General features: G+C 44.7%; 1 protein-coding gene across 2 annotated transcripts in view; it reads left to right on the top strand.

Moving 5' to 3' along the window:
• HIF1A (hypoxia inducible factor 1 subunit alpha) overlaps positions 1–12,791 on the top strand; it is a 97,781-nt gene that overhangs the window by 58,197 nt on the left and 26,793 nt on the right. For both annotated transcript variants that reach the window (XM_068254420.1, XM_068254421.1), the window contains exons 3-4: positions 11,597–11,742; positions 11,846–11,930. In XM_068254420.1, the coding sequence (XP_068110521.1) occupies positions 11,597–11,742; positions 11,846–11,930 (231 nt within the window). The remainder of the gene's footprint in view (positions 1–11,596; positions 11,743–11,845; positions 11,931–12,791) is intronic.

Below are 12,791 nucleotides of genomic sequence, written 5' to 3'. Positions count from 1 at the left end.
TCACAACTCGCCAAAAACAAAGTCCCCGTTATCCTTCAGGCATGCCGGTTGGTTGAGACTTCCGGATGCCCAAGTTCTGGATAACGGGGACTTTGCTGTATTATTTTTACAAAACCTTTTTTCTACCTACATACCAGTATATTCCGGCGTATAAGACGACCCCTCCCCAACTTTTCCGGTTAATATATAGTTTGGGGTATACTCGCCGTATAAGACTACCCCTCTTCTACCGCACACCAAATACAAATAAAAAAAACATAATATACTGGTGCTATGTATGAACAGATACCGGTGCAGTACTGTATGTGATTCCCAGTATATAACAGTATATAGGCAAATGACTGGTTATTCCTAAGTGGATTGGTCAGCTCTCAGTCTACCTGTTTATCAGAGCGGTATGGAAGAATAGATGGCGCTGTGCCCATAAAACGCACCTCTTTCACCCTTCTGGCCGGCTCTTGTATCATATTTACCTCCTTCTCTGCCTCTCAGATCTCGCACATGTGCTCCTGCGCTGCTTCACTGCAGTCCTCAGCAGCGAGATCTGAGAGGCGGTAACAGGATAGGGCGTATCCCCCGGCATCAATGACACCCGGCGTACAAGACGACCTGTGACTTTTCAGAAGATTTTCAAGGGTTAAAAGGTAGTCTTTTATACGCCAGAATATACTGTACTTTACTAGAAGAGGACATTCAGTGCATTCTTTTGGTGTTCCCATCAAACATCCCATTCGGTGCAGAGAAATCCCATCTCCTCCTGATTGCTTGTTTGATCGCCACACCCGTGAAACGCCTCTGCTCTCCACATCTGTCACGAGTGAGATGATAAACCCTGCGAGTTTTTTTCTGTGTGACTTTGCGTGCTGCTTAATCCTGATTTGTGGAAATCCCTTGACTTGTCTCTCTGCAATTCGGAACAGCTAGTGCAGTTATATCACAGATAATTAAATTAAGGCTGATTTTTTTTCTTTCCCTTCTGTTGCCGATCTGGATAGCCGAGTTCTGTGCAGAGCATCAGCTTGGCTGCTGAATGCAGAGAACACTTCATCTGGCTGTGAATGTCTGACAAGGTACTTTCCTTGTTACCGTCGTTGGGCAAGTTCCCCATTCTGCCCACATCTCCGATATTTACATGAGCGCTCCTTCAGCGAGTCACTGATTCATGACAATATTACTCTGTAAGGAAAGCAGGCCAGGCAAGCCACGTCATGTTTTTATGTTATACAATCCGATCATCAGCCAAAAGAATGGTAGGTAGAAGTCCGAAGTCTCCTGCCAGGATTTTCAGCCCTAAAGCCCCATCTAAACCATACAATTTTTTTGTTTGATTCAATCCGACATGTCTGATCGGGATTCAATTCTTTTTTCCATTGCAAAACAATGGCAAATCGAATTGGACAAAAAACTGTATGGTGTAGATGGGGCTTAAAGTTCTCCTGAACTGAGAGGGAGGCTGCCATATTTATTTCACATTTCAACAACGCCGGTTGCCTGGCAGTCCTGCTGATCTTTTTGGCTGCAGTGGTGTCTGAATCACACACCTAAAACAAGCATGCGGCTAATCTAGTCAGATTTCAGTCAGAAACATCTGATCTGCATGCTTGTTCAGGGTCTATGGCTAAACGTATTAGAGACTGAGACAATACCCCCAATACTGGTGTACTTTGGGTCTTAAAGCAAACCTCAACTGAAAATTAAGTCAAAATAAAAAAAATAAACCTACACAGGTCATAATTACAACCCACATAGTCTACTCGTCAATCTCATTCTCTTCTCCCACATCCTGTTTCTCCTCTGTGATCGATGGAATTCTCAGTCCTCCATTTTAAAAATGGCATTGACCCTGTAACACAGGGGTGTCAAACTCAAATAGACGGAGGGTCGAAATGTATAACTTACACCAAGTTGAGGGCCGACAGTCATATTTATTCGGAACCCCCCCCCCTCATTTGGAATGATCATACAACACCCGACAATTTACACCACACAGAGTCCGCGGTGCAAAGAAAAAAAAAAACTCCGTACAGGTAGCCAGGTATAGGGGACCTCTGTATAGAAAGCCATGAATAGCTGCCTCCAGTATGGATGGCCAGGTATAGAAGGTGCCCCAGTATACTGTAGGTAGCTAGGCATAGGACCCCCTGTAAAGGTAGCCAGGCATAGCAGGTGCCCCAATATAGGTAGCCAGGCATAGGAGCCCCAGTAAAGGTAGCCAGGCATAGCAGGTGCCCCCGTATAAGTAGCTAGGCATAGGAGCCCCAGTAAAGGTAGCCAGGCATAGCATGTGCCCCAGCATAAATAAAAGTCAGGCATAGGTGCCCCCTATAGAAAGTCAGCCAGCCTGTGCACACCCCTCCCCCCTTACCCACTCTTCACTCCCTCACCTCCAGAGGTTGAGACTTCACATCTCCACCGGCTGCTGCAGTGGCGGGGGGGCAGCAGTTCTTCAGTCTGCATACCAGCGTCACGCACTGAGCATAGGAGAGCGATGTGTCCCTGCAGGCTTGCGTGCGTATAGGGGAAGTTCCTATATACGCACGCTAGCAGGCAGGGACACAGTGTTCTGCTAGGTTCAGTGCAGGGGTCATGCTGGTGTGCTGACTGAAGAACTGTCACCGCCCGCCACCTCGGAGACTGCAGCAGCCGGTGGAGATGTGAAGAGAAGGTGGGGGAAGCGGGACAGCCGGGAACTGCTGCTACACCGCATGAATGGGCAGCCCGGCGCTGAACCCATGACGTAGGGAGGCGGAGCAACAAGCTGCTAGGGAGTGATAGAGCGTAGCGACGCTCTATTACTTCTATGAAGAGGACATCAGACGGGAGGGGGCGGAGTCTTAAACATGGCTGCGGGCCAGGGATTACAGTGCCGCGGGCCAAATACAATGTTAAGTGCAGAAAGCACTGGCGGGACAATTTTTATAGCGCTGCGGGCCAAATTTGGCCCTCGGGCCAGAGTTTGACACATGTGCTGTAACCGCTTCTTGGTCAGCTCACTGTTAAACTGTAACATTGCCCACGTGAGCCATAGAGAAAACATGGACAGTTGTCCTTTCACTTATAACTGACAGCAACTGATATTTCAGTTCTAACCAATCTTGTCAGAAATGGAAGGAATAGTTTTTGAAGAAAATGGTGAGCTTCTGAGAGCAACTGACAGCAAGTATGGACCGTATTTTGCACTGTATAAGATGCTCCAGAATATAAGACGCACCCAGGTTTAGAGGGCAAAAGCCAGGGGGAAAAAAATATACTAAACCTGGTGCATCATCAGCTCAAGCTGCTCGCTAGAGTGAGAAGTGCAGGGGAGACGGATGTCTGCAGTCATCGCAGGCACATTGCGAAGGTAAGCTGCCACCTGCCGCTACTCACTGCAACACCCAGTGGGGGAGGGAGAGGAGGGTAGCGGGGGGGAAGCGCAATGGTCTGGGATCAGCACGGGAGCCCGGCGAAGGTAAGTTACCGCTATTCACACTTCACCCGGAGGGGCCAGGAGACAGAAGGGTGAGGGAGGGAGGAAGGCATGCAGGGGAGCAGGCACACACAGGCAGGGAATCCGACATGTGGCAGCGGGTCAGCAGTTCGTATCCGTGGGCGTTCCAAAGTTGGGAATTCCCTGCCTTTGCCGTATAAGACGCGGGAACTTTTTCTCCCTATTTTTTGGGGGGAGAAAAAGTAAGTCTTATATGGCGGGAAATACGGTAATATTCATTTGGAGGTACATTGTGTGTTTTTAAATTTTACTCAGTTCAGGTTCACTTTAAGTTGAGGAAGACCAACCTTGCCCTGCTCTTTAGATAGTTGCTATTAAAGCCCACACAGATTTCCTCCTATATTGTAATAATGGGTTCCATTGAACAAACTTGTGCTTTCTTTATCTCCTGTATTAACATGGCATAGACAGTTGTGACAGAGAGCCATTTCTTCACATTAGAGCAGGACGCAGCTGACCTTTGCGCTGAGGACATTTCGGCAGCTTTTGCTAATCGGTTAATAGACAGGATGTGCAGGTCCTCCGGACTCTCCAGCATTGGCTCCGGGACTTTGGCGTTTCACAGGTTAATCTCCCCAGATTTAGAAACCACTTGAGCCACAGGCAGGCAAAGTAGCCTGTAATGCTAAGCTTTGCAGCCTCGTGATATCAGCAGCTCGCTATATTTAGTTCACCTCTCCAGGTCCTGCTTTGTTTGTAAATGAAGGGCTGGAATCAGTAAAGAGTGCAGAGATTAGGCCTTTTCATTCTTTAGTATTTTGATAAAGCACTCCTCCGCCTCAACCCATGTGCCTGCGATAGAGAGTCGCCACTTTGTACCCAGGCTAGTGATAGACATACATGGGGAAAAAGGGGCGCAGGAGATTGCTGCTAGCTAAAAATTCGTAAAATTAGCAATATTCTACTACTTAATTCCAATAGTAAATATTGGTAATCTTTACCGATATTTTACTATGACTAGACCGAACCCTACTCCCACACAGAACCTTCCCGCTGCCAATGCCTAACACTGAACTGTCCCCCCTACCGTATGCCTAACCCTTTACCCCCCAACACCTCCCCCTTCTGGTGTTGCTTAACCTTAAACCAACCCCACCCCTCCCGGGGGAGCCATCCCCCAATGCCACAGAGCTGCGATGACAGTAAAGTTGGGCACATGGAAGTGACCGCTATGCAAATACGCAATTTGCGTAGCAGGAAGGATTGGCACCTGCTATTTTATCGGACACCTCCCTGCGCCCAAATTTACGTCCATAGTCTCAAATTGCGGCTTTTGTAATGGTAGCTATGGCGGCACCCATTTTCCTATTTTGCAGTGATGGATCTATAAATGTATTGCAAAATGATAGGTGCTCACTTTACTAATGGAATCTTCGCTGGGATGCTTCCATTAGTGCGCTATTTTTGCAATGCATTTTTCCTGCGATTGTCCTTCTACACAAAGTATAGAAACGCAAGAAAGTCGCATAGAGATTCTGCAATTCAGAAGTTTCTTGGTCGGTTTCTGCAAGCGCACCGCAATCTTGCCAGACACCTGAAAGATTGTGACAGAATCGCGGTAATAGAAATGCAGTTGTGTCCACAGATATCACAATGGAAGTCTTTTTTTTTTTTTTTTTTTTTTTTTTTTTAAACCATGTTTTATTGAGAGTATACACATTTTAACATAGCATTTGCAAATTGTTTAACATGAAACCAAGCATGTAGTAAGAGATTATAGAACACATTTGAGGGTTTAGTGGGGTAAGGCGAATTTGTAAACTACACACTTGGGAGGCGGCTCTTGGAGCACGTCTGCTTGAGTACAATGGAAATCTTTAATTTTAGAAACTATACAATTTGAAAAGGTGATATATTCACATCGAAATTGTCCTAACAAATTTGAGAAGGTGTGGAGCAATTGGTTAGAGTCTCAGAGCACGGTATAACTGCAGCCACTATACAATAATTACTTCTTTCACAATTGTTTGGAAATGCCACCTCCAAACAATTGGACATTTTACTCTCTACGCTACACCCCCACTCTTTGTCTAAACTAAGGTTAGTTTGTAGTTCTCGTTATGTTAAGTTTCCTTTAAATAAGAGGTCTCCACCAGAAATAGACCAACCAGACAATGAAGATCTCTATTTCTTTATTTTGCAATGTATCCTTGAATTGAACATGTAATGAACAGTGACAGACAATATCATATGTTTGCTATGAGCAACGGTTATGACTATTTTACATTCAACTGATGTGCTACTTATGTATCTTCTAATAATTGTCTTTATTATTCCATTGATACTGTGTAATATGTGTTCACTGCGATACATATGCTGTATATATATGTTTCTATAATAAAACGAATAAAAAAAAAAAAAAAAGAAATGCAGTTGTGTAGCTTAGTGGAAAACCGTTATAATTGCCTTTCTGATTGAGTCATGCAGTTTGCTGTCTTTTGCCACTCTCATTGTCTCAGAGGCAGCAGATGGGTATTTGCCACCGTAGACTTAAAGCAGACCCGAAATCATACATTCCTCTCTGCTCTAAAAGATGCGCAACAGCATAATAACCTTTACAGAAAAACCTTTCCTTGTTACAGCTTATAGAGCTTCTTTGGAGATGCTGGGGTGTAGTTACCCATACTTTCTGGTTTGCTGGGAGCACAGAAAGGGTTAAACTCCTGTTTGCATATAGCATGTCTGAACTGCACACCTGCCACCGCACATATCAGGCAGAGGAGACAGCTCAAATTACAGTGGCTCATTATTTCCATATAAGGGAGATTTGGACAGGCTGTTATCTCTAAATACACACAGGGTGGGTTTCTCTTTATTCCTTCTGTTCTGTGGAAGAGTTTAGGTCCTCTTTAAAGCTGACCTGAACTCAGAAATTCCTCTCTGCTCTGATTCCTGGGCCAACACGGATAAGAGATCAAATTAAACTTGTGATTAGTCAGATGAGGGGGTGAGTTAGATAGGCTAAACTCTCTAAATACATACAGGGTGCCTTTCTCTCGGTTTTCTTTCTGTCCTTTGCATGTATGTTGGCATTTGTTTGTGTACGCTATCCCTACGCAAGAGAGAAAAAATTACCCCAAACTTAAAAACGTGCAACCTAAATTTAAATTTTTGCCAACGGTTGATTTGCATATTTGATGCACATGTACATTATAAAAGTCCATGTCCTTGCAGACTGTGAACCAGGTGACATGCGTTAAAGCCGACAGAGAGGCACACCATGTAAATAAGCTGCTGTGAGCAGTCAAAATAGAACCTTGGATAAAATTAAAACTAAATGTAATTTTAGATATTTAAAGCGGTATTGTCAGTCACCATAAAAATCAAATTTCAACAGCAACTGGTCTGAGTGTATTAAGTGATAAAGATGCTAATCCTGCATTCAAAACTTGCTAAACTTTTTCTGCTGTTATGGTTTGTAGTTATCACATACTTTAGGCGCACTGGCCCTAGTGCCATACAGTGCCAAATAGTTGAATGCTGGGAGTTCTTTTTATCTATAATATATTCCTCCTCTTCCATTTATTTCCCTGCCTAGTTGCTTATCAGAAACACCCTCTGATTACTTGTGTTTACAAGCAAGGCTGAGGTAACTCGGTGATTGGATGTGTAAATAAGACAGTGCAGTTGTTAGTATACACCTCAGTGGGAGCGTCTGAAGACTCTGGGAGGAGGGCAGCTAATGAATACACAATGAGCAAGAGAAGGTAGGGGGAAAACAAGAGTCAGGGAGGATATGTCAGCATTAGCTTGGCAAGATGGCCACTGCCTAGAATAGGGTTTTCTGGTTTTCCTTTATAAAATTCACAGGAATCATTACGTGGATAGCACAATACATCTGTTATGTAAGTAGAAGTAGTATTTATCTACTTATATCTGTGTGTTTTTATTTCTAGGTTAGCATGGGTGTCGCTTGTTCTTTAAAATAATTGTGTTATAGGTATTTTTATAAATGGGGACTTGTAGTTAAATCTCATAAACCAAGTTTCCCCAAATCATGCAGGCTTTTTTGCCTGTTACTATAGGGAACATCCCCTATAATGCGTTAGTCACATATACATGCTGATTATCTGTTTTGACTGCTCCCAATGAAAGTCTTTCATCCAAATGGCAATAATGTCTCCAGTTTTAGAATCCCATGTAAAGCAGCCCATACACTCAGCCGATTTTCTGGCCGACCGATCGATCCCGATCGATTGCAAATCGGTTGGCCAATCGACCGATCGGCCGATTTCGATCGATTTCCATCGAACTTGCAGGGTGGAAAATTTAGGTCGATCTGATGAGATTGCTTATCAGTTTGCATTGGCCTTAATGGAAATCTGATGGCAAAAAAATGCCATCAGATCGAATTTCAATAGATTTCAAACTGAAATCTATTGGAATTCTATCCTGGTAAAAAATGTTCTAAAAACGCATCAGATAGATCATCAGATGCATTTCTTATCTATCTGCTGCCAATCTGACGAGTGTATGGGCACCTTAAGACTATAGACTTTGTTTGTGCTGCACCCTCTCTTTGCTTTTGACACTGTTGTTTTTTATGCTATGTATGGCTTTGCTTTTTGAAATTGAACTGAAGTGGGCGAGGACAACAGAAAAATCACAACCAGCATGTATCGGCGTGCAGTGCCCCTTTGCTATAAAATTGTAGTTCACTTTTAAGTTTCTTACGATTTTAGTACAGCTTAAAAGGAAGGTCCGAGGTAATTAAAAAAAAAAAACAAATCTACTTACTTGGGGCTTCCTCCAGTCCCTGGCAGCCGTCCTGTGCCCTCGTCGCAGGTCCACTTCCAGCCAGGGTCCCCTCCGGTGCCGCTCCATTCGCGCTGACGTGGTCTGCAGTGTACTGCACAGGCACAGTAGTTCTGCGCCCAGGCAGAACACTCCAGATGATGTCAGCGCTACAGCGAGTGGCTCTCTAGAGAGGGGCACTGGCTAGGAGTGGAGCTGCGGTGGGGGCACAGGACGACTGCCAAGGGCTGGAGGAAGCCCTGGGTATAAGTACATTTTTGCAGGGCTGTGGAGTTGGAGTTTGAGTCGAGGAGTCTGGGCAATTTTGGGCACCCGGAGTCGGAGTTGGAATCGTGGTTTCAGAAACTGAGGAGTCGCATGATTTTTGTACAAAATCCACAGCTAGACTAAGGAGTCTGAGTCGAGGAGTCGGAGTCTGAGCAATTTTGGGTACTCTGAGTTGGAGTCGGAAACTGAGGAGTCGGAGTTGGAGTCGGAAGATTTTTCTACATACTCCACAGCTCTAAATTTTTGTTTAACCACCCTGGCGTTCTGATTAAATCGCCAGGGTGGCTGCGGGAGGGTTTTTTTTAAATAAAAAAAAAACTATTTCATGCAGCCAACTGAAAGTTGGCTGCATGAAAGCCCACTAGAGGGCGCTCCGGAGGCGATCTTCCGATCGCCTCCGGCGCCCAGAATAAACAAGGAAGGCCGCAATGAGCGGCCTTCCTTGTTTTGCTTATATCGTCGCCATAGCGACGAGCGGAGTGACGTCATCGACGTCAGCCGACGTCGTGACGTCAGCCGCCTCCGATCCAGCCCTTAGCGCTGGCCGGAACTTTTTGTTCCGGCTACGCTGGGCTCAGGCGGCTGGGGGGACCCTCTTTCGCCGCTGCTCGCGGCGAATCGCCGCAGAGCGGCGGCGATCAGGCAGCACACGCGGCTGGCAAAGTGCCGGCTGCGTGTGCTGCTTTTTATTTCATCAAAATCGGCCCAGCAGGGCCTGAGCGGCAGCCGCTGGCGGTGTTGGACGAGCTGAGCTCGTCCAGACCGCTCAGCTGGTTAATTACCTTGCATCTTTTGTTTAGTCGGAAAAGTCCAGTTTTGCAGCACCCAGACCATGTGATTATGCCTCATAGATGCTTGCTGGGATATTGGGGGGTTTTATCAATAAAGCTTACAGGGAGCACGGTTTCATTAGAACCCTGCACCTGCACAAGTCCCGGCAGTGTTAATTACTATTCCCCCTCCAGGTCCACGTGGATGGTGGGGAATTATGTAATTCGGTTTCCAGCTATTGCTAGCGGCCGAATTACTGTGTTTTAAATGTAACTTCAGCTCAGTCTTCTCACGGCGCCGCAGTTCCTCACTGAGCGTCGCTATAGCCGTAATTCCTATTATGGTCTTTGGTGGCGCCGGCTGCGCCCCCAAATCTCCTGCACTCTAATTGACGTGCTCACCTCTGAGGGACAGCTAGTGATGTGACGTGCTCTGTGTACTCTGTAAGGCCAGCCGCCCGCTTCTTTGCAAACCGCTGTTGCGATTGTTCAGAATTGTGCTAGAGTTTTGAACCACAATCTCCTGTGCTTTTAAGGCTACTTTTTTATTCTTTTTGTGTGGTTATGTTTGCAGAGTGATTGCAATTAGCAAATCGCTTTTGCACAGGGATTTTGCAATGTCCGTATTTTTGTGTATTGGAGGAGTTCAATCACTCCAAAAATGCTGAGGCAATTGCGTTTCCGATTTCCCTTATAGCAATTGTTCTTGTGGGCTCACCTCCATTGACTTTCATGGCGCTTTTGTACCTGCCAGTGATTCCAAAGCACGTCTAAAAGTGCTTTAGTGGGCTGGAGCCCTAAATCGCTTTGAAAGATGTCAGCACTATATACCATGCTCTATAATGCATGCACTACACAGCTTGTCCCAAACACAGGGCTTTTCACATAATAGGGTTATTTCCAATATGGCAGTTTATGATGTGTGTTTTAATATGTCAAAGGGAATATGAAGTGGAAATGTGATAATGAATTGTATGTGTAGTACAGCTAAGCAATAGAACATTAGTAACAAAGCAGATAATCAGCGCCAAGGGAATCAATAGTTCGATCGCTGCCTCCTTCCCTGGGAAGGAGACAGGCGGCACTTTTTATACTTTCTTACTGGTTGTGGACCAGCATACAAGCGCAATATTGTTTCGGGGTTCCCATTGCTTGGGCCCCGTATGTAAGTTTTTTTTTTTATTGAATTTTACTTCTTTTATGGCTATGTGCTATGGTTTTTAATAAACGGGTTACACTTACATCTACCGTTTATTTGCATGTTTTACTGGCTCTGATTTTTTTTTTTTTTGGATGGTGTACCCGAACTAATATAAGGATTTCTGGAAGTCTTTGATCCTGGGTGGATCCTTATCCCTTTTTCCACTGAATGCGAGACCTACAACCTTATAACGTGGGTTGTCAGCAGTTGGTAAGCTCCCTCTAATCCTTTGGGTGACGGTCTACCACTTGGATATGAGAATTTATGACCACATTGGTGAAAGACGATGGATTGTGAAACAGTGGATTCACGTACGATCTGCGCTGACTTTTTAATTGGTTTTAATAGAACATTAGTAGCACAGATAGGAGTCTCATATTGTTTCCAGTACAGGAAGAGTTGAAGAGAACCCGAAGTGGGTTTTAATGGAGGTAAGGGACGCAGGCGGGGATCGGCGCTATAGAGGAGGCGGGGGAGCGGCGGAGAGTGACAGTCTGCATGTAAACAGCCTGCTAGCGGCACACTGCGTGTCGCTAGCACGGCGGTTTCTTTTGGGAGGGGGACAGAAGTGCGCATGGGGGGCCTGGGGGAAACAGTATAGTAAGTAACAGAGGCTGGTGATTTATATGCAGGACCAGCCTTTGTGTGCTAATAGGATTCTTAAAACCCACCTCGGGTTCTCTTTAAGAAACTTCACTTATTTATGCAAAAGAGCTTCTCTGAGTGCTGTGACTAATTTAGTCAGAGAGCAGTGCTATTTTCTGAAGCACTTTTACATCAAATACAAAGTGAAAAAACTTCAGATAAGATTTTCCTGCAAAGACGTTCAAAGGGTCTTTAGCTCTGCTCTGTTTCATAGTTTAAAATGCAGAGTGTAGTTTGTAAACTGTAATAATGACAGAATGATGCAATGTTTTATAAAAAAAAAACAAAAACTATATAACTGAAAATAAATGACTTTTTTTTTTCTTTGCTACTAATGTTCTATTCATTATCCGTACTACACATGTTGTAAAATATATACTAAGTTTTTCTGTTTTCCCTTAAGTGTCACTTTAAAGTGGGTTTAGTCTTGCTTGAAGTAAATAACTGTTTATTACTTTGTCATTGAAGGTGACGCGGCTGGAGAGTCTGACATGGAGAAGCAACTGAACTGTTTTTATCTGAAAGCCTTAGAGGGGTTTGTTATGGTCCTGACTGAGGAGGGAGACATGATCTACATGTCAGAAAACGTCAACAAGTGCATGGGCCTGACTCAGGTATGCGAGTCCTCCTGCTATACGTTATATATATATATGCACGTTGCCTGCACGTCGTGTTCTCGTGCAGTGTGTAAGTGATCTCTTTGTTTTCTGCTTACAGTTTGAGCTCACGGGGCACAGCGTGTTTGACTTCACCCACCCTTGTGATCACGAGGAGCTGAGGGAGATGCTGACATTTAGAAATGGTAAGTGCCTGCCTGGGAAAGTATGCAAGAGCTGATACAAATACACATTACAGAGCAGGGCGACTGCCTCTCTGCAGCTAGAGCTACGTCCTATCCAGCCAGGCCCAGAGAACTGGCTGTTATGGAAGATCTAAGACATGATCACAGCATCACTTCACTGCTGTCACCACCAATCTCCTGTAGTAGTTGCCCTCACCTTAGATAGATAGATAGATAGATAGATAGATAGATAGATAGATAGATAGATAGATAGATAGATAGATAGATAGATAGATAGATATCTCACTCCTCATTTGTTTAGTTTTGTGTCGGTCACTGCTTCTTTCAGCTGTTGTGTAGGCATGTTCATAGCCTCACTTATGCTATTCATCTTGGCCTCTGTCGTCCTCTTTCTTTTGCCCTCAATTTTTATAGGTATCAAAGAAAAATCTAGGGCAAAAGAAGATAATTTGAAGACCTATAATGCTACATACATCTTAATAGTGTTCCTGTGCTTTGTTCTCATATGCAGCAGAGTAACAATAATGCCCACAACCCCCATGGCTGCTATCTGCACTGCCCTGGCATCCAGGGTTGGGGGTGTTTTTTGGTGTCTGTCGGAAGAGGGGGGGGGGGGTTGTCTGCAGTTTTGTATGTCTGTGCTCGGGTGCTGGAGGTGGTGTTCATGGTACTGGGGGACCTCCATTGAAAATTTTCTTAAGGGGCATCTTTTTACACCCCACCTATGCATTATTAAAGTGGTGCAAGTATTCCCATAGGACTCGACCCTTCACAGATTCTTATCCAATATGAATTTATTACATTATTAGTTATTACATCAAGTGCTCAACCTTCTGAGCACTTGAGAAATGGCAGCAGGCC

Source organism: Hyperolius riggenbachi, chromosome 9, assembly GCF_040937935.1.
Source record: "Hyperolius riggenbachi isolate aHypRig1 chromosome 9, aHypRig1.pri, whole genome shotgun sequence".
Lineage (NCBI taxonomy): Eukaryota > Metazoa > Chordata > Amphibia > Anura > Hyperoliidae > Hyperolius > Hyperolius riggenbachi.
This window is presented reverse-complemented; position numbering and strand designations above follow the sequence as displayed.